Source organism: Neolamprologus multifasciatus, chromosome 13 (genome assembly GCF_963576455.1).
Source record: "Neolamprologus multifasciatus chromosome 13, fNeoMul1.2, whole genome shotgun sequence".
NCBI classification, from domain to species: domain Eukaryota; kingdom Metazoa; phylum Chordata; class Actinopteri; order Cichliformes; family Cichlidae; genus Neolamprologus; species Neolamprologus multifasciatus.
The window spans coordinates 13,511,862-13,533,483 of record NC_140451.1 but is presented as its reverse complement, the minus strand read 5'-3'; the positions used below and the strand labels follow the sequence as shown (position 1 = coordinate 13,533,483).

The following is a 21,622-nucleotide window of genomic DNA, read 5'->3' as shown; positions in this document are numbered from 1 at the left end:
GTGCTTATCATGGGTTTCCTGGTCTGGCGCATGTATGATTACATCATCTGAAATGTTCTCAACTCCTTCAATGCCAGCTAGTGCATTGGCAATCTCATGCTGATATTGCTCACTAGCTGATGAGACTCCAAATATTAGCCTTTTGTACCGGTATACTCCGTTGTGCACTGCAAATGTAGTTATCTCTCTTGACTCCGGGGTAAGCTCTAGCTGATGGTATCCCCACTTGAGATCGAGTTTGGTGAAGATTGCAGAGCCGTTTAGTCCTTGCAAGATTTCATCCACAGTGGGTATGGGGTATCTTTCCCTGATTATTGCCTCGTTTGCTTTTCTCATGTCTAAGCACATTCTGATATCATTATCACATTTCTTTGGGAGTACCACTACAGGATTTACCCAAGGTGTAGGTCCTTCTACACGTTCTATAATGTCCATGTCGATTAGTTCATTGATCTTTTTCTCCACTGCATCCCTCAAATGATAAGGTATGCGCCTCAGTGGCTGTGCTACTGGTTTCACATTTGGATCAATGTACAGGCTGATCTGTTTGGTGTTTAGCTTTCCTACTCCTTTGAACACTTTTGGATACTTTTCTTTAAGAGTGTGCTTTAAATCTGTGACAGCTGCCACATTTTCACCTATTTTCAACACTCCTAACTTTATGGCAGTCTTTTTTCCCAGGAGTGGTTCACCATTACCTCTAATCACAATAAATTCAGCCTCTTCAGTCCTGTCACCAATCTTGATTTCACATCTGAATGCACCTTTAACCGTGAGTGCCTGTGCTGAGGAATATGCATATAAATTCCTCTGCTCTTTGGGTACATATGAGTGACATTTTATCTTTTCAGCTTTTAGCTTTTCCCATATGTTGTCTCCCATCACATTACTTGTAGCTCCAGAGTCAACTAACATTTTCAACTCTATTCCCCCAACAGAAAAGGTAAGTTTCTCAGGTACATTATCATCATTTACAGTAAATGCATAATCATCTTGTTCAACAGCATTCACATTTTGTTTCTTTTGTCTTTTGGTACGACACATTTTTGAAAAGTGGTCCTTACCATTACACTTGTGACATGTTTGTCCTCGTGCTGGGCATTTGGGATCTTTGCCCATGTGGTCAGTATAACCACACCTGTAACATTGTCTGTCTGTTTTATTATCATCTCTCATTTTTCCTTTTGGTCTGTTGTTCTTCTCTTTCTTTGCTGTAAAAATCCGGCTGACCGTGTCCTCTCCTTTCTTTTCCCCGGCGACGCTCATCGCCGCCATCTGCTCCTCCACGCGTTCGCAGTGTGAAGCCACCTCCAACGTGCGAGTTAGGGTTAAGCCTGGACCCTCCTCAAGCAGCTTTCTCCGTACATATTCAGAAGTGCATTTACTCAGGATAGCGTCCCGTATCTGGTTATCATTGTCACCTTGAAAGTCACAGTCTTTTGCAGCTCGCCTTAAACGTGTACAAAATTGTTGCACAGTCTCACCTGGTGTTTGGGACAATTTGTGGAAAGTTTGGCGTGCATATGCTGCATTCACTTGAGGAACAAAATAAGTGTTGAGTGCAGTCACCGCAGCGGTGTAATCCTTTGCCTCTCCCGTCTGTGGTAGAGTGGAGAAGACGTCCTGCACGTCTTGTCCGGCCAAGTGCAGTAGAAGAGCGCGTCTCCGCTGTCTGATCGCGTCTGTAGCATTATCCGTCAAAATAAGACCTTTCCCATCAGCAAACAACTCGAAGGATGTTAACCACCGCGTCCATCTCGGTCCGAGCGTAGCTGGATCAGTGTAGCAGGCGAACGGTTGAATACCCGACTTTTCCATGTTAGCCCACAAGTTTTTCGCTAACACCGTGCCGTCGCTGGGTCTACTTCTCACAAAAACAAATCCAGGTCCGTGTCATCCTCGTCGCCATTGTTGTGTGCCCACCTTATTACTAAATTAGGTAGAGCACTCTGAATTGAATCAGGACATAAAGCACGGTCTTTATCTTGCTTTATTGAATACTGTCCATCTAACAACTAGCCACTTAACGGGGCCTCCTTCGGACAACCACCTCCGGTTCAAAGGTCATCACATTAAGACATAGCCATATCAATACATGACATATCTGGGTCAAACCAAGTTTAGGTGTAGTTTATTTTCGTTGTGCTAACTTTTTACAGTCAGTTACAATAACTCGTACTGTGTACTAGCTAGCATGATGGAGTTTCTATACAGTTGGGTGGGTGCTATGATGTTACTGGTGAACTTTATTTTATTCATATGGTTAGTTAGTAGAGTTGCCTACCATCCTGTAAAAAACGGAATCCTCTGGTATTCAGAGTTAATTTTACATGTTTCGTATTGAGCTGAAAATACACGGATTTGTCCCATACTTCAGCTACAATTAAAAAAAAGACAAAAAGCTGGAGTTATTCTGTGTCTTTACGCTGTCAGCTGCCTCTTCTTCTCTCATTCTCCCCCCTCCCTCTCCTGCTGCTACTTCAATCATGAAACTGATCAATGATCAGCTCATCAGCGTTTCTGCCGCAAGTCCCGTCTTTCTTGCTTGTTTATCTCCCACTTTGCGCCAGAAAGAGGAAACTAGCTGAGGTTGTGTTAAACAGCAGAAGCGCCTTTAAACTTGATAAGCTGTTGTTAGAATTGATTTAATATTACTTTCTAGTATCAGCTGATGTTTGTTGGAGCCATAAAAGCTGCTGGTTATCTACCTAATGTTGGAATTGAACTCAGGACCTTCTTGCTGTGCGGCAACAGTGCTAACCACCGTGCTGCCACGGTGGCAAAGGTTGCCATGTTAGAAAAAATATTTTGCCCTGCCATGCTGTTTATTGATGTGGTAAATAAATAGTTTATGAAAATATCACTAAATCTGTCATTTATTATTTTTAATATTCAGTAATGGTCATGTCTCACCTCTAGTCTTCTCTGTCTTAATTTCAGGTTTCCACCATATGTTGTAGATCGTTCAGGAAGTTAACTCAACCACTCTTTGGGTTTCGGCTAAGTACTGTTTAGAATACCAGAATAGGGAGGATGGTGTAGATTTAAGTTTATTAGATTGATACATATGTACCAACAAGACAGTGTACATCACTGTCACAACGACGTTTGTTTTCATTCAAAGGCTTTATGGAACTTTGACAGGAGGGCCACGCCCGATTTCCTCTGTCATCCACGTCATACTTAGATCCTCCTCAATCTGTGTACATACGCCGCCTCTAAACCCCCGATAGTGCCAGTGTCAGTTAGTGAGTCAGTAAAATACTGACTCACTAACAGGGTTAGTCTGTTCTGGGAAGAGTGTGGTAGTTAACCCTCATTTAACACATCCCTCTCTGCTCCTCTAGCTCGCTCTATCTCACTGAGAATCAGAAAGCCTTGACATTTACTGCTATTAACTTTACACTCTTGTTGTAAAGACGCAAAGAAAACACATTGAAAAGGTTATAGAAGGACGTAAGGAAAAAGAATGAATGAATGGTTTAATAGAAGGAAAGAAGTTAAAGGGACTACATATTCAAAGGTCTTATTTCTGATACTACCCCATGAAAATATTTGCTCTGTGTGCCGTGCTGCAGCTGCTACATTTGGCTTCGGATTCACTTTTTGGCGCCTACGCCTCTCGAGATGTGTTAATGCAGAAAGGTATTGAAAAACTCTGGTCAACCAACCAGCAGTCTGTCTGCTGTGTCGTATGAAATGCGTGGAAGGAGAGGTACCAACTGTCTGTTACATATAGATGAAAAATAAAGCTCTGACGTGACCTCGGGTCAGCCAGCCTGACGGTCAGAGAAACAGAAACGTGCTGGATTGTGGATCTCTGAGCTGCACATCAAAGATGCACCTATGCACAGATCAAGTCTCAAATGTACCTCATATACATCTGTGTGTGTTTTTCTGTTGATGCCTTTCAAACAAAACTAGCCATGATATTTTCCACCTCAGACAATTAATATCAGTTAACCACGCCCCCTTTCAGATTTGTTCACCAAAAGAAAAGAAAACAAAAACGTCATTAACGCTGTTTATTATTTGTCAGTCCAGTTTCATTTTCATACTTTGTAAATATCTATGTTGTATGGAGCTTGAACTAAAATGTAAATATGTTTACTGTATTTGTAATAATTATAATCCATTCGCTGTACAGCATAGATGTGTCATGCAGATATCCTAATTCTGTGTATGGTAATCTTGCACCATTGAACTGTTAGTGAATGAGGCAACAATAAAAGTGGGAAACGTGCATTAGCAGATCAAGTGCTGCCTGCTTATTTCCTGCTTTATTTGAGCTTCTGCTGTAGTTTATTATGTGCTTTTAGCCCCAAGAAACCACCCTTTTACTGTGGGGCACAATAAGATCTTCTGATGTTTGGTGTCATCTTCCTGTGATCTCCTGTGAACAGGTGGATTAATTCATTCCAAGTTTATGTATGTAGCACCAAATCACAGCAGGGGCTGAACATTGTAAAGACTCTAGAATAATTATGGAGGCACAACATTTAAAGCTCCCATCCTTCCATCCCACAGACCTAAAAGTTAGTTATATGATAAACAGCCCCGTGTTTGTTTACTTGATTTGTAAAATGCAAAGTGGTGACTTTTTCTCTTCAAGTACGTCCTCATATGGAGACAGTTTTTTTAATAGGCCAAAACAAGTCATTGTTTACAAAAATGTACATTTTATTGGGCAAAATGAGGTAAACAGTGAAGAAAAGTATAAGAAAACAGAGCATAGGATCTCCGGAGACCGTGGCAACTAGAATTATTGTATACATGTGTGTGTATTAAGGACTGACACAGACAAAGAATGAATCAGACAATGAAGCAATGTCCTTTTTAAATGTTTATTTATAAACAGGATAAAACCATTCAAGTATTGAGTCATGAATAAAACATCAACCTCTGATCTGTTAATTGGGAAACAGAAGATGTCAGTGTATTTTTCAGTGCTAGTCCAAATTGAGTGAGATGACTTTACATTTGAATAGATTGGATTACAAGTTATATTTGGTTTTAATTGAATGAGTTCAATTTGATTTAAATCAAGCCAATTCACAACATATAAACTTGAAATATATGGTAAGATAAAGGTTGTGCAATAATACAGAGAAAGCCCCAACAATCAAATGACCCCCTATGAGCAAGAACTTGGCAACAGTGGGAAGCATCTGTTGATGCCTTTCAAACAAAACTAGCCATGATATTTTCCACCTCAGACAATTAATATCAGTTAACCCCGCCCCTGTTAGGTTTTGTAATGTTGATTGTCATTTATGCTTAGAAATATCTACTTATATATGCTTAGAGTTTTATAATTAGTCTTAGATTGGTAGAGGTGTTTAAATATTTGTGTAGTGATAGGATGTGTGAACCTTAATAGTCTGCAAAGGCTTGGTGTGCATTCCAGAGTGTTCTGGAATCCACACCTACATCCTGGGAGCATGGGAAGAGGTCGTACCTTGGTTTATTGTTTTATGGTAGGATAAATGTGGCTATATCTGTTTTAGGCTAAGTGCTAGACTTTCCAGACCAGTAGGTTTAGCGAAGTCATTTATGGGGTCACACTCTGACCACACACACACACACACACAAAGGCAAGGTACTCTTTGTTTGTATATAGGCGGCGTATGTTAATGAACCTATGCATATTCATGTAACCTCAATAAAAGAGCAGTGTTACGGGGGAGCGGACGAGAGCAACTGGGGTCAAGCGAAGGAACGGCGTTTGTCCGGTTCTCTCCCGTGCACGAGAAACATGAAGATCTTTGCCTACTTCGTGTCTTGGTTTGCTGTGTAATTATATTGTCTTCAACGTTCCAGCGAATAGGTTTAAGCTTTATTTGAGCTTCTGCTGTAGTTTATTATGTGCTTTTAGCCCCAAGAAACCACCCTTTTACTGTGGCGCACAATAAGATCTTCTGATGTTTGGTGTCATCTTCCTGTGATCTCCTGTGAACAGGTGGATTAATTCATTCCAAGTTTATGTATGTAGCACCAAATCACAGCAGTCGCTGAACATTGTAAAGACTCTAGAATAATTATGGAGGCACAACATTTAAAGCTCCCATCCTTCCATCCCACAGACCTAAAAGTTAGTTATATGATAAACAGCCCCGTGTTTGTTTACTTGATTTGTAAAATGCAAAGTGGTGACTTTTTCTCTTCAAGTACGTCCTCATATGGAGACAGTTTTTTAAATAGGCCAAAACAAGTCATTGTTTACAAAAATGTACATTTTATTGGGCAAAATGAGGTAAACAGTGAAGAAAAGTATAAGAAAACAGAGCATAGGATCTCTGGAGACTGTGGCAACTAGAATTATTGTATACATGTGTGTGTATTAAGGACTGACACAGACAAAGAATGAATCAGACAATTCAATTCAATCTTTATTGGCAGACTTCATGTCCATAAAAACAAGACAGAAACACACACACACACCCAACACAAGGTATAGACCATTAAATATATATAAGTATATAAATAAGTATATAAAGCATTTGTAAAAATATAAAACCATAATATACATAAAACACAATTACTTAAAATAAATCAATAAATACACAAACACTTTAACCAGTGCTTTCTCAGACTGGATGAGTAACGGGAACCACTCACTGTCGGATCTGTAAGTGCTAAAATTATACTGTTACTCGAACCATCCAGTCGTTCTCTAAAATTGAACATTAACTTTCTTAAAAGTGCTTTAAAAGTCCAAACACCCACAGCTACAAACATCTGGCTGGCACTACCACTTCTAGGTATCCTGCAAAGGATTCTCATCGCATCATTTATATGCAACATGCAGCTTCAGCATGCTACATTGTTTGTAGGATGACCACAAGGGGGCAGTATATAGCGGTGTGCAATACGCTTTAAACAAAGCCACTTTAACTGGAAGTGAACAAAAGCTGAATTTGCGTGCAATAGTATTTGCCTGCACATAGAGCTTGCATCGTTGTCTGTACATGCCATCATCATCATTCATTTGCTCAGTAATAAAGTGACCAAGGTATTTCACCTTTTTATGAACTTCAAGAGTTTTTTGTGCTAGTTTAAACAAAGGAAAATTTAGCTGTTTATCCTGCTTGGTTCTACATATCAAAACAGCACTTTTAGCAGCATTGTACTCAATGTCATATTGCACACCATATTCAGTACAGACATTAAGAAGATCCTGTAATCCAGCACTGCTTGGACTAAAAACAACCAGGTCATCTGCATACATAAGATGATTTATCAATGTTTTACCTAATATACACCCAGTGTTACAGGCTCTCAGCTGTATGGACAAATCATCAACATATAAATTAAATAAAATTGGAGACAAAATCCCACCCTGTCTGACACCATTGCTGACACCAAAGGGGGCAGAAATACTGCTTCCCCATTTAACCTGCATGTTCTGATGAGCGTACCAGTAAGAGAGAATCCTCACGATGTATTGAGGAACCCCCCGTGTCTTCAATTTATCAAAAAGTTTTCTGTGGTTCACTCGATCAAAAGCCTTAGAGGCATCAATGAAACACATGAGGACAGATGAATTTTTAGCCCTATACAAACTGACTATTTCCTTGAGTGCATATATGCACATGTCAGTGCCGTGCTTTGGTTTGAAGCCAAACTGATTATCCAGAGAAGAGATGAACACACTAACTCTGTCAAACAAGATTCTTTCTAACACCTTAGATAAAATACTGGCTAGTGCAATTGGCCTGTAATTATCCAAACAGCTCACTTTTGCAGCTTTGACCTTCATAACTGGTACCAGTAAAATACACAGCATTGAGTCTGGTAATATGCCATGAATCATAAACCCAGTGAAACAGAGTGCTAAAAGAGGAGCTAGCCTTAAACTAGCATGTTTTAAATGTTCTGCAGTGATGTGATCCAAACCAGAAGCTTTATTATCAGACAACCTATGAATGGCTTCATATACTTCATGTGTCCCTACACTTATTGTGTCATTACTCATGTCAAGATTGTCCTCATATGGATCACTTTTTATACAGTTAAACAATGCACTGTAATGCTGTCTCCATAATGCTGCAATGTTATCTGCCCCAGAAACACCTTCAACAGTTGATGGTAGAGATGGTTTACAGTTATTAAGAGCTTTCACCTCTTTCCAAAAATCTGCCATATTATTACACAGCGTTTTCCTGGCCAAAGAATCTGCTCTCAGCATTTGCTCATTTTTAGTTATAAAGCGAACAGCGTACTTATATCTGGCATTCGCACATTTTTTCTGTTCAAATTCTGGGCCTTGTTTAGGTCTTCCAGCCATGGCCCAACATTTATAAGCTATGCGAGCTTCATCATGGTACATGGATACATGTTCTTTCCAGCCAGGTCTGATGTTAGGTTTCTTATGCTTATATTGTTTATCAAGCAGTATACCACTTTCATACAGAGCAGTCACTATATCATCATACATGGAGCAGAGTAAATGTTTATGCACAGCATTCTTACAGTTGACATCCTTGCACAAAATAGCTTCTTTGGGCAAAGAAATGTTGTTCAGATGTATATCGGTATTACTATGATAAGCTAAGAAATCATCTTCACTACATGCTGACCAGTCTAATTTTACACTGGTAGCAATATTAGCAATATTATTTCCAGTTGTTGCTGGCATTTGTTCAACATTCACAGTAAAACCAAAAGGTATATGATCTGACACAGTTACCTCATACCTAATAGTCATGTTTGCTAAAGCTGCATGTCCATCAGCTGTGCAGATACAGTGGTCCAGCCATGACGTACTATACCAGGCTTCACTTATGTATGTATAGCTATCTGCAGGCAGTAACACTTTGGTAGACAAGATAAGATTATTAACTTGACAAAAGTGAGTTAAGTGGTTAGCAAACCGAGAACTGCTGTCTGTGAGATCAGCATTAAAATCACCCAAAACATATATGCTGTAAGTATCGTTGTCTTGAATAAATGCATTAATAAAAGCCAGCCTACTGAGGTATTCTTGCTCATTTTGACAAGATTCATAGGGAGTATAAATATTAAGAATGATAAAACTACTATTGTTCTGCGTATATTGTATACCAATACACCAGTCTACATCCAGTCTAATGGGCTTTATCACAGGGTCTATATTTTTATCCCAGAGCACAGCAACCCCTCCAGGTATTCTGCCTCTGACTATAGCTGTGCTGAGATCAGTTGTTGATTCCCCCACTCCCAAAAAACTTGCATTTAAACAGTTAAGTTTTCCCAGGTCCTGTTTGGAAAACCATGTCTCCTGCAAGCATAAAATGTCACATTCTGCAAGCAGACTGTCCACTACAATCCATCGAGCTTTGTCCCCTGCACTCTGTCCCAAACGTAGACCACGACAGTTGTAAGATAATATCCTAATAGACATCTTCATGTTGATACGTTGGTACCAGAACGCGCAGTTATCTCCCCTGCTGGATCCCCTGAGCTTGGCACCACCGTACCGGTCTTACGAGGTTCATAAAAACGCCGGACCAGAGCCCCTTCAGGCCAGAGTTCAGGATTGTACATTTCACCCACATCATTACATTCAGCAGTAACCTTGAAAGAGCCGAACCTGCTACGTTTACCAGCAATTTTTTGACAGGTCACATCTCTTTTGAGTTTCTCTCTCTCAAATACAGAGCAAGAGTTTCTGCATCTACATGCAGGGCAAATTTAGTGGCAAACACGCTCACCAATTTAGTTTTCACAGTTCTGATTGTACTCACAGCTCCAGTGCCAATAATCGATACAGGTCCAGGCCTCTTATTGTGTCCAGTGGTAACAGCATGCATTCCTGAACCCAAATTAACCTTCTCCAGCTTGTGACGAGGCTTGCCATTTTTCACAACTTTACTCCATTGTGGGGAGCATGTAGAAAGCACTGTCTCAACGGGATCCTCCGTTGTTGCTGTAGTTTCCATATTACGACCTGAGGCTGTCGTCGGAGCCCGATCTTGACCACATAGCAACATCTCCGGACAAAACGCTGACACTGTGCTTGTCCCAGTCCTTGAAGCAGCCAAAGCTCCGGCTTCCTGCCTTCCGCGCGGGCCGCCTTTACTTCGACTCCCCCACCGCTCCTCTGCGTGTTTCCCCAGGGGAAAGTGGGAAGCAGTCCCCGACCCCTGAGCATTCAGCGTAACAGGCTCAGCCGGTACCTCAGGCCGACACTCAAGAGCAGTCACACGGTGGTCGACCTCCACAGCATTGGTCATGACTTGCTCGCAGACATCCGCCTGTAGTTTAACTACATGTTTTAAAGCACCCACCTCAGCACACAGCTGGTCCATTCGCCGTAGTAGACAACACACATCCATGCTGGAGTATGTAACAGGCGGCAAATCATCCAGGTGATGAGATACAAATCTTGGGATATTCTCCCCACATTCATTCAGCACTTTAAGACAGAGTTTAATATTGTTGGCGTCTTTATGCTGTCCTTTATATCCGACGCACCGCTGTGAGGTAGTGGAGCAGAGCTCAAACAAAACTTTCTTGGAGGCTTCAATCCCCTCGGATTCAAATGTGTTCGTGGCCAACAACACAATTTCATCCTGACTTAAAGTTTTGATTTTTACAGCAAGTAAATTAAGTAGTTCATCCTCTACAATTACCCTTCCATCAGTTGTTTTATATATCTCTCGTTTTAATCGTGACCATTTGAAAGTCGGAGCTACGTCTGCACCACCACCTGCTACATCCGCCATTTTTTTGATTAATCATTAACTGTAATAACTGTAGACAATGAAGCAATGTCCTTTTTAAATGTTTATTTATAAACAGGATAAAACCATTCAAGTATTGAGTCATGAATAAAACATCAACCTCTGATCTGCTAATTGGGAAACAGAGGATGTCAGTGTATTTTTCAGTGCTAGTCCAAATTGAGTGAGATGACTTTACATTTGAATAGATTGGATTACAAGTTATATTTGGTTTTAATTGAATGAGTTCAATTTGATTTAAATCAAGCCAATTCACAACATATAAACTTGAAATATATGGTAAGATAAAGGTTGTGCAATAATACAGAGAAAGCCCCAACAATCAAATGACCCCCTATGAGCAAGAACTTGGCAACAGTGGGAAGGAAAAACTCCATTTCCGGCAGAACCAGAATCAGGGAGGGGCCATCTGCCTCCACCGGTTGGGGTAAGAAAATGAAACTAAACTATAGGAAGACAAAGAGGAAAGATGTTCATGATATATATGAAACTTTCCGCTAGCCTTGACTAAAATATTGTTTTTGACAGGAAAGTATTGTTTCATTCATGTTTATTCCACGAGGTGGACAGCAGGAATAAAACAAACCAGATACTAAGAAATAAAGTATACAATGAAATTTTCTCGATATGCTAAAATTCCCACTGAGACTGGATAAGATTATTCTAAAACTGGTCAAAATACAATTCTCTTCATGCACAGAAATCCCACCCAGTCCCACAACCCAGGACGAATATTCCTTGTGTGTTCTTGAGCTGGACAGAAATTCCTCTTGCTGAGCGGGGTCCACGCCAGCCTCGTGTCAGGCAGACGAGGAGCCTCCTTTCCCAGTCTCATCCGTCCACTGGGCCCATCACATCCCAGCCCAGTTCGCATTCTGCATTGGAGTCCGTCACTCGATACCACCGCGGCTCCCCTCACGTCATCACCTGTAAGTAAAAACAAATAGGAGCCAGAACCATCATCCCGGAAGCTGCCCTGGCTTATAGCCATGACGACCCTCTCCCAACACGGCTGCACCCAGTGAACAACAGTGAGACGCTACTGACAAATGCAGGCAGTGGTATACATCTGCCCTGATGTCAATCACACACGTTGTCTCCTACTGTCGCCGTTCCTGCTGTCGGGACTGGGTCACCACATCACGCTGACCGGTCTCCAGACGAGGCGTCGCACCCCCCACGATCACGCAGCGGCTCCCTCTTTTCCACCTGGCCTTCATGCGTTCCTCTTCCAATCTAGGGCCTCTCTCCTTCCAGTGCTCAGCTTGCTTCCTTTTAATACGACCTATAAAACAGCTGAAAGGACACCTCTGGACACACCTATGCCTCAACATGTGATCACTATCAGCTAATTGTTCCAATGCCCAGCTAATCCACAGTGGATTAAAACAACGTAGAATGACACACTAAAAACATGCGATACAAACAGAATAAAATCATGCAAATAAAAACTACACTCACAAATAGATACTAAAATCAGAAGAAAACCAAGATAAACGATGAATACAAAATTTATACTGTGTGCAACTCTTTCAGTCTTTGAATATTTTTCATTTCATACAATCAGAATTCTCCAATAGATTTGTAGAAGAAAATTATTTTCTTTCATGCATCACCAACTGAACCTTTTATGTTAACGTCTCAAGCTCCAGCCTAACCTCATTGAATTTTGCTTAGCAAAGTACTTTTCAACTCTAATAATTAGTAAGATTATATTTCTTATCATCTGTTGGTCGTCTGACCTGATAAACTTCAATGAACATTATAACACAGGAGTGATTGTCTCTAAAAATGGGCTCCTGCACGCTTGCAGACACTTTTCCATCACAACTTATGGATGATGAAGGATTTGATTAAAGCTGTGAAACATTACTGATAAACTTCATGTGATGTTACATTAAAGCCAATTTTCTATTAAAATCAGGGACTTTTCTAACTGACCTCTGACCTTTGAGCAGTAGTGTGTACTGTATGCTTGTATGTAACTGTATCTGACCTGGATTTTATCACCAGTTTCAAATAAGAATCTTCTTTAAAGTCTGTCTTTCAATACAAATGAAGTTAAACTTTATCAAGGCTGATGGTAAACTGTCCCTAACAAGTCCACTTTATTGCGTGCTCATTGACTTTCTCCTATCAGACTGTTTAACAAGTCCACTTTATACATGCTTATTAATCTATCACGCTTATCAGTGGCTCATGGTTGCTTAAAGCCTGTGTCTGATAGACTAGATTTACTGACCCTGCGCAAATTTGCGTAAATTCCCCTGAACCTAACACCTCCTAGCACCCCGCTGAGAGGCCTTCAGCTCCATTGTTCTCCTGCTTTTGTTGTGCAAATATACCCTTCCCCAACCCCCAACCAGGAGAGATTCAGGAGACAAGAGAGAACCAGGAGAAGGTCTGTCCTTCCAATCGTTGTCAGACTCACAACAAAGTACCTGCAGCCTACAATACACCATATTAGTAGTAGCTTTTATGTGGACTATTATGCAATATTAGTTCTTGTCAATCCTTGTCACTACATTGCATGCCTGTCCATAAACATATATACACAGAGTTGTACATATATTTATATATCCACACCTTACATAATATACATAAAGTCTAGTTTTATATATATATATAGTTCTCTGAAGTTGCTCTATTTCTCTTCAGGTTTCTCTCAGACCAAGATTGAATGTGATGACAAGGGTGATGGATGGTGTGACATGTGCTGCTGGCCCACAGAACCAGGTGAGTATGTTGTCCATGTGCTCTGCAACAATGAGGACATCCAACACTCTCAGTTAAGATCAGTTTTCACGATTGTTGCCTCAAGATCATGGTGGTGGTGGGCTTGTGATGGACACACTTTTCATGGCTGAAAGCTCTCCTGTAGAGGCTAAGCCTAGGCTTGAAGCCACTGGGGTGTTCGTTGGCGGGGGTGACGCGATGTCACTGGTATGCATGAACTTATTAAACTTGATACAGTCCAATAACTCCAGCCTTACTCATCTTGTCCTTCAGATTCTTTATTTCCAGGATTGAACATAGCAGCACAGAGGTCACAAACTGTTTGCTTCCTCCTGATCAACAACACACCTGCCGCTAACTACGTGTGTCTACCTTACATATCTTCACAAACTCAAAATGTGACCTCTAGCACCAAACGCTTGCTGCAGTTCTTGGTGTCAGAGGTGACACACAAGGTATCGGGTTTTTGGTGCAATTACTTTTTCATATAGGACCAAGTATGTTTGGATAGCTTTTTCCCCTTCAAAACTGCCGTTTAATATTAGACATTCTTGTCTAATATTAAAAATGGATTGATCTGAAACGTGTAAGTGTGACAAATATGGAATAAGATACGAAATCAGAAAGGAGGCAAATATTTTTTCACAGCGCTATAGTCTGTAAATGATCTTTTGGCTATAGTAGATCTTTGACTTGTTCCTTTTTTAATTGTTTGTTTAAAATAGTTTTCTCTAGGTTAAGGCGTACGGTCCAGGCCTTCAGAGCAGTGGTCTGGCTGTTGGAAAACCCACTGAATTCACAGTTGATGCCAAGCAAGGAGGAAAAGCTCCTCTGAAAATTATAGCCCAGGTATATCTGGCTTTGTATATATGATCACAAATATGTTAAATATATTGTATGTACCGTATTTTTCGGACTATGAGTCGCACTTAAAATCCTTTAATTATCTCAAAAATAGACAGTGCGCCTTATGTATGAATTCTGGTTGTGCTTACTGACCATGAACCGATTTTATGTAATACACGGCGCTCAAAAATCTGTCAAAAAATGTTTTAGTACGACTTTGGTAAGCCACGAAGTCGCACCGCTTGATGGATTGTCGGAGCATTACGGCTACGTAGTCAGGAGCCTCGCGGATACGTACTGTGCTTCAACATAATATTACTGTATTGTGTGTGTATAATGACCCCAAAATGCCACCTGTTAAGAGACATGCTGACGAAGCGGATTTCAAACTCAAGGCTGTCAGTCACGCAGTAGAACATGAGAATAGAGCAGCTGCGAGAGATTTCAACATCAATGAATCAATGGTACAGAAGTGGAGGAAGCAAGAAGAAAGAGTTGAGTAAAGTTTGACTTATCTTATCTGGCTGTTTTGTTTCGCTTAATGCGTTTTATAGTCCAGTGCGCCTTGTGTATGAAACCAGACCTGTTCATCAACAGTGCGCCTTATGGTCCGAAAAATACGGTGTGTTAAATCTGATTGAACTATAATCCCTCGTCTTCTGCACAGGATGGTGAAGTCAATTCTGTGGATGTCCAGGTTAAGGATAATAGCAACAGCACATACACCTGCACCTACACCCCACGTAAGCCTGTGAAGCACATTGTGATGGTCTCCAGGGGAGACGTTAACATCCCTGAGAGTCCATTCAGGGTGAGTATGCACTCACACACTCTCTCACTTTCACTCTGGCATGCAAGGTTTGCCTTTTCTTCTCACTGAAAAGTCTCTTGAGTTTTGGTGTTTGTGCCCACAGATGAATGTCGGAGCAGGCTGTCATCCAAACAAGGTGAAGGTCTCTGACCCTGGAGTGGCAAAGACGGGCCTCAAAGCCTTCCAGCCAACATACTTCACTGAAGGCGGGCTCTGCTGCAGATATTCCACTGGACATAGGTGTTGGGAGAAAAACCTCTGGAAGCAAAGAATCACAGACTCAGAATTAATACATGTACATGGGCGAATGCTTGACTAGTCCTGTCAATTACAAGGACGAGCAGGCAAAGCGCACCAGGCATTTACTCAGAGTTTATTATATACTGCCCTCTCACGTAACACTCATGGGTGGAGTACAAGTTAGGAAAAAACAACTTCTTATCTGCTGCTTGCATGCGAGGCTGCACAGGATGCAAGCTTGCAAGACGAAGAGGAACAAGTTGATTAACGATCTTGTAGTGGGTTAAAACAATACATGTGGGTGTTTGTCTAAACTTGAGCAGACACTTTGTTTTTGCTGACACGCTATATACAGGCGTCACTACGCAATTCAAATAAGGCTTAAACATAAACAATTATCACAGTTGAATAAAGATAATAAAGTAATGTAATTCAAAATCTTTCAACATTAGGAAAGCTTGACCTCAGCCAGCTGACAGCCCCTCTTACAACACCCTCAGGCCCAGAGGAGCCCTGCCTGCTGAAGATGCTGCGTAACGCTCACATTGGTGAGCGTCCGTCTGATAAGTGAGAAGTTTGCTAAACAATGAGACTCATCAGAATAAGTAAAAGACAGAGGGGGAAAGTAATAAAAGTTAAAGCGTGGAGAAAGAAGCAGGAGCAACTGAAACGGGCTGCATGCACACACAAGAATAAGCGTTGTCAACATCTGTTTTGTCTGTCTTAGGAATCTCGTTTGTTCCCAGAGAGATTGGTGAGAACCTTGTTAACATCAAGAAGAACGGCCGTCATGTTCCCAGCAGCCCAATTGCTGTTATGATCAAGCAGTCAGGGATTGGTGATGTGAGCCGTGTGAGTGGACCGTGGCTGACCGAGGCCAGGACTTTTCAGCCTTGAGAGTTCATCATTGATGCAGGTATATGCTCAGTGAAAGCATAGATACTGTGATATTTTTCTTTTTAAACATTCAAATAGAATATTTGTCAGTCTCGTCTTGTTATATTAGGCTTCATCTGCTTGAGCCTTTCCACTGAAGGACCCAGTTAAGTGGGCATTAACACTGAGGACCAGGAGGATGGCTGGTGACACGATGTGTTGCTTTTTGAGGTCTTTTAGCCTGTTTCACTTTGTCAGACAGGTTCTATTTAACTGATTTCTTGATTCACAAGTCTGCAATTAATCAGGCCTGAGTGTGTTTAGTAACACTGAACTGAGGTTTCCAAAATTGGTTAATCACAGTTAACTCGTGATTTAACAAGAGGGGCAATTTGTTTTTACACAGGACCAGGGAGGTTTGGATAATCTTTCTCCCTAATCTATGAAATCATCATTTAAAAACTGCATTTTGTATTAACTTGTCTTATCTGTGTCTAATATTAAAATGAGTTTGATGATCTGAAACATGTAAGTGTGATACATTTGCAAAACACTAGGAAATCAGGAAGGGGGCAAACACCTTTTCACATCACTGTAGACGTGATTACAGAATACCTTTTACATCCCGGATTACAATAGGATATCCATCAACGGCAGATACTGGTCTCCATGACACACAGATACTGGAGTGGTCTGACCTGACCACACTTGCACTGCTTACCCACAAAGTGTCTAGAGAGACAGAAAAAAGCCAGAAAACAAACAAAAAACACAAAGCCAAAGAATGTCATCTGCTCACTAGCATGGACAATAAACACAGACACAGTGCACCCAGTAATTTTTGAACTTCCAGCCAAGTATCAAGAGCAGTATTGTCATTGTACCGGTACTGGCTGCTGTCTCATTGTTCAGAGAACCCATCATTATGCAGAGAAAGGAATCTGTGTCTCTGGACCAAAATGACTGTACGTGTACTGCTGTAGAAACAATACTGCCCAAAAACCTTGATGTTTCTATATGTGGAAACCTTAAAGTATGCATGTCCTCCTGTAAGGGTAAAGTAATGGGACATTTGCACTTTTTGCATGTAAGCCTGTCGGTCTTAACTGGAAGTTGCACTTGAGCTGTCTTGGCATCTTTCCTTGTTTGACTCACCAGTTTTGCCCTGAGCTGAACCGCTGCCTCCTTCTCTGTTGTGGTACTCAGCGGTGACCAACATGCTGTAACGTGTATCTGGCTGCAGTGACTCCAGCATCACCTGCTTCTCTCCACCAGGGACCAGCACCTGTAGACAACAAACACTATCATCCCAACACAGTCAGAACTCATTTAAAGTTTTGGGACTTATGGAATTTCTGGAATTCTGACACATGACAGCCGGCTGAAGCCCAGAAGAGGTGAAGATGTAATGACTACAACCCACTCACAGTGTGATCCTGGCTATCAGCTCCAGTTAAAGCCATGTAAGACATGTGATACTGGAGGACATGAGCATTGGGAGGTACGCAGCTGATCACCATGCTGACGGCAGTCTCATCAGAAACCGTGAGGCTGGTTGGGCCTCCACCAGACCCTGCAGCAACATCATAGAAGAGATAAAGTACCACAGCTAACGACACTTAACACTCACTTTGTTCCTTTAAAGGAGGAAATTATTTTGGCAGCAGAGCAAAGTGTTTTTATAGAAAATAAATGTAAAGTATAACAGAGAATTTGATACTTTGATTTGATACTTTAACCTCACTACATTTATTTCATAGCTCAGAGTTCTAGTTATTCAAAGATGAGAATTTAGATGTGAAATTTAACCTTTAAGTGACTAGTACTTTGACAACTGCCATCAATTACACAATGAAGTTCATTTACGTACAGGTTATTGTATTAGTAATGCTATATTGTACATAGAGACAGAATATGACATGAAGGGCTACTGACCACAGAAAAGTAAAAGGTAACTGGGCCTAAAGACTAACGGGAGACAAACACGCTTTCTGTGATTGTATTTGTGTTTTTGTGGTAATCTTGGATATCTTAGGTTGTCTCATTACTGTCATATATGTCCTATCATTAAAACACTGGCTTCTAACAACTAACAGTGTCTCAAAAATAATTTAATAAATAAACAAATAATATGGATGCATGACTCAAATGCATGACTTTTAACTTGTGTATTTTTTAGGCTGAACACTGCTGCTAATGTGACTTAGCACATTAGCATTGACTGTCTGAGAAATTAGTTACCCTAAGGTCAGAAGGAGGAGGCACCTTCACTAGAAGAAAAGAATAATGTGTACGGGAATTTTTTTAAAATGAGAAAGCTACATTTTGACATCTTTCATTATTAATAACATTTACAGTACTGTGCAAAAGTCGTGAGCCACACGCTGAAGTATTTCTTTGGACATTATCTGGTTTTTCCACTCCTTTTTAGTCCAGTTCTTGTACCTGACCATTTTCTGAGTAATGTTTTTTGTTTGTTTGTTTTTTGTTTGTGTAAACACTTTGCACTGACCATTATTGGAGAACTAAAAAGCACCTAAGTCGAGGAATGTGTGTGCACATAACAGAAAACTTGGGAAAGAACCAATTTTAAATCTTTAAGCACTTTGTTACTAGCAGCCTGTCACAAAAACACATTTTGTATAGTGTTTTTTTTTTTTAATCTTGTGAATAAAATGTATACAAATGTGTGTGATTAATCACAATGTGTTAGTGTGTAATCACCCTGAGACATGCATGCCTGTCTGCTAGCGTCAGATCTAAAGCCATTTCTGATTTGGAGATGCAGCCTGCAGATTCTGTCCAGATTATCCCAGCTCTCGTCACTAAACATCCAGTCTTCACTTATCAAATGTGTAAAATTCAAGGCTGGTCATTAAAAGCTCCCAACAACGCAAAAACTGCATAGCCACACAAGTCCCAGTGTTTCCCACTGCAGCAGCTGTGAAAAGAAAGTGGAGAAAGGATGAATGAATCTGTGCTTATCGCTCTCCGCTCTCCCCCAAGCTGGCGTTGTTCTTGGTAGCCATGACAACGAAGATAGTCCCAGCTTTATAAATAAAGGCCCCAACACCCCAAAAAAGAAAAATACATCGGGATTCCCTGCTCAGACCAGGAATCCCCCTAGCAGACCGAAGCTACAGAGAGGATTTGGAGTGAGTGATTGAGTGAGAATCAAACTGGCGGCTGTCTGTGCTTCAACCTGCCAGGGGCCGGTGTTGTGCCAAAAAGTGATTGTCTGCCAAAAACTGATTTCCAATGTTTCTGTGTATTTTTTATGTGTAATATCTTTACGTATGTTCGTAAATAGACTTCGGTGAACAGGGTATACAAAGAGGTTATATAGAGAATTAAAAAATTATCAGTTTTTCAAGTATCTTTACAACTCTGTGTTATTGTACTTACATTATAATACCAATCCGATCCTTTATCCCCACTTAAAATATTTTTACAGAACTATTGTAATATTTGCTGCCATTTCTGCTGTCCTCTTGGCCAGCTTACTCTTACAAAAGACATTTTTAATGTTAATTAGATTTTTTTAACTGCATAAATAAAGGTTATATAAAAGTCACTGCCAAAATCTGATTGCGGCTTCTACCTTGTTACATGAATGTTGTTTGTGGCTCAAGATGACTTTATGTCATCCATGAGGGATGCATTTGACATATGTTTCACATATTATAGCCCAACAAGTTACATATAGCAATTTAAATACGAGCAATCAGTTTTTGGCAAATACCGGAAATCAGTTTCTGGCAGACAATCACTTTTTGGCACAACACCGGCAAGTGCTCTGCGCCACCTGCCGGGCTGTAGAATTAGTGCAAATTTGATATATTTGACTTCTCTGTTTTTTTTTCTCTCTGAATTACTTTTGAAAAGGAAAAATAATAATTTTAATGTGAGGCAAAACATGTATGGTGCTCGGTAAAGATGACACGACCCACTTCTTCTTCTTTTTTTTTGTTTGAGAAAGTTTGTTTTCATATTAAACCAGTGTCAGTGACCTACGCGACTACCACAGGTAAAGAAAAGCCTGAATCTGTAGATCTTTTTCTTTAATTTTTGTTGTCTAAAACACAAGAGATAAAAAAAAAAAAAACACAGGGAAACATAGGAAATAATGTTTTGTGAGGCAATGACTTGTTGGCACAAGAAGAGTGGTCCTTGGTAGCCATGACAACAAGGAGGTCTGTTTGTTGCTGGCAGGTAAAAGAAAAAAAAGAAACAAAACAAAAAAGTCAGGGGAAGCCCAGGATGAACCAGGGTCATCCCTTAGAATTTTCACTCCAAGATCACCTGCCTGGACCTCCCCCTAGCAGGTGAACATACAGAGCCAGGTGAACCGAGGGCTCGAACCCGGGTCTGTATGTTACTAACCTGCTAGCCCGCCACATGTCGCCACATGACGGGCTATGAGAACGGGAAAAATTCTTCTATTTAAAGAACACTACGTGCACATCGCGTGACCAGCTTTTTCCATTAGTTGGAGACCACACATTTTTGCACTCAAATACTCACCAAATTTTACACACTCACACCTGTTTTTTTTTTTTGCCTGCACACCACTAATTTCTCAACAACCACTCCTTTTTCATCTCTGTTATCTTGCCTTTATTACGTATTTATTACATCCTCTTAGCTAGCATCAATGACTGGACAAAAGAGCAACACAGTGCTTTTCTCATCATTTCTTTAGTCAAGCTCAAGTCATTCGCCTCTACGGATTAGCTAAACCAACTTTACAAAACAAGTTTTCCCGAAGAGCCCACTTCTCATCTTAGCTGCCTAGATTTCAGGACCTAGCTAAGGACAGTGGCCACAAACACATTTAACTTACCGAAAATTAGCTGCGGGGCCTCAATCTGTCTGTGGGGCATAGCTGGACTGGCCATCGGGCATACTGGGTATTTGCGGGTGGGCCGATGGTAATTTTTCGTTTTAAATGGGCCGATGTTTTGTTGTTGTTGTCTTTTTTTTCTTAACCGTGTAAACAGTGAAAGGTGGCGGATTGGACAGATGCTGGCAGACGTATAAAAATAACTCAATTGTTTGGTAGTGGCTGTAGTGGAGCTTTCACAGTTTCAGTAAAATTAGCAAGTGGTGGAAGCCAGCAGGTGGATGGGGGAAAGGGGAGGCGGAGGTGGAGAGACCCAAGGCGGCCGCGGGTCCGACTGTCAGGTGAAATGAGCTTCAGGTAAGAAGTTATGACCTGCAGTCTATCTGGGTCAAACCAAGTTTAGGTGTAGTTTATTTTCGTTGTGCTAACTTTTTACAGTCAGTTACAATAACTCGTACTGTGTACTAGCTAGCATGATGGAGTTTCTATACAGTTGGGTGGGTGCTATGATGTTACTGGTGAACTTTATTTTATTCATATGGTTAG

General features: G+C 40.8%; 2 protein-coding genes and 1 long non-coding RNA gene across 5 annotated transcripts; 1 reads left to right on the top strand and 2 right to left on the bottom strand.

The window, feature by feature from the left end:
• Positions 1 to 6,381: 6,381 nt before the first annotated feature.
• On the bottom strand, positions 6,382 to 10,577 carry LOC146505188 (uncharacterized). The gene has a single exon (XM_085183703.1). The coding sequence runs from the start codon at positions 9,386 to 9,388 to the stop codon at positions 6,788 to 6,790; it is 2,601 nt and encodes an 866-aa protein (XP_085039829.1). The 5' UTR covers positions 9,389 to 10,577; the 3' UTR covers positions 6,382 to 6,787.
• A 177-nt stretch (positions 10,578 to 10,754) lies between these two features.
• Positions 10,755 to 19,071, bottom strand: LOC146505186 (tenascin-N-like). 3 transcript variants are annotated; one of them, XR_014877497.1, is made up of 6 exons: positions 18,958 to 19,071; positions 17,661 to 17,806; positions 17,389 to 17,518; positions 16,849 to 16,965; positions 11,772 to 15,375; positions 10,755 to 11,651 (listed from the first exon to the last, which is right to left on the bottom strand). XR_014877497.1 is itself a non-coding variant. In XM_085182272.1 (5 exons), exons 1-5 carry the CDS (start codon positions 19,064 to 19,066, stop codon positions 15,113 to 15,115), a joined length of 765 nt encoding a protein of 254 aa, XP_085038398.1. In that variant the 5' UTR covers positions 19,067 to 19,071; the 3' UTR covers positions 10,755 to 15,112. The 3 variants fall into 3 exon arrangements, 1 of the variants encoding a protein (XP_085038398.1); XR_014877498.1 differs by having other exon boundaries at positions 11,817 to 15,375; XM_085182272.1 differs by having other exon boundaries at positions 10,755 to 15,375.
• On the top strand, positions 15,813 to 17,504 carry LOC146505187 (uncharacterized). The gene is made up of 3 exons (XR_014877504.1): positions 15,813 to 15,905; positions 16,085 to 16,273; positions 17,392 to 17,504. It is a non-coding gene; the product is annotated as an uncharacterized LOC146505187 (long non-coding RNA).
• Positions 19,072 to 21,622: the final 2,551 nt, after the last annotated feature.

What these genes read in the sequence shown, in the direction of transcription:
- LOC146505186 (XM_085182272.1), bottom strand. Translation starts at nt 19,066, where the DNA reads ATGTTTAGTGACGAGAGCTGGGATAATCTGGACAGAATCTGCAGGCTG. An exon ending in TTCAGCTCAGGGCAAAACTG is followed by an intron (nt 16,966 to 17,388) that starts GTGAGTCAAACA and finishes CTGTCTCTCTAG; the next exon opens with ACACTTTGTGGGTAAGCAGT. An exon ending in TGTAATCCGGGATGTAAAAG is followed by an intron (nt 15,376 to 16,848) that starts GTATTCTGTAAT and finishes CTTTGCTTCCAG; the next exon opens with AGGTTTTTCTCCCAACACCT.
- LOC146505188 (XM_085183703.1), bottom strand. Translation starts at nt 9,388, where the DNA reads ATGAAGATGTCTATTAGGATATTATCTTACAACTGTCGTGGTCTACGT.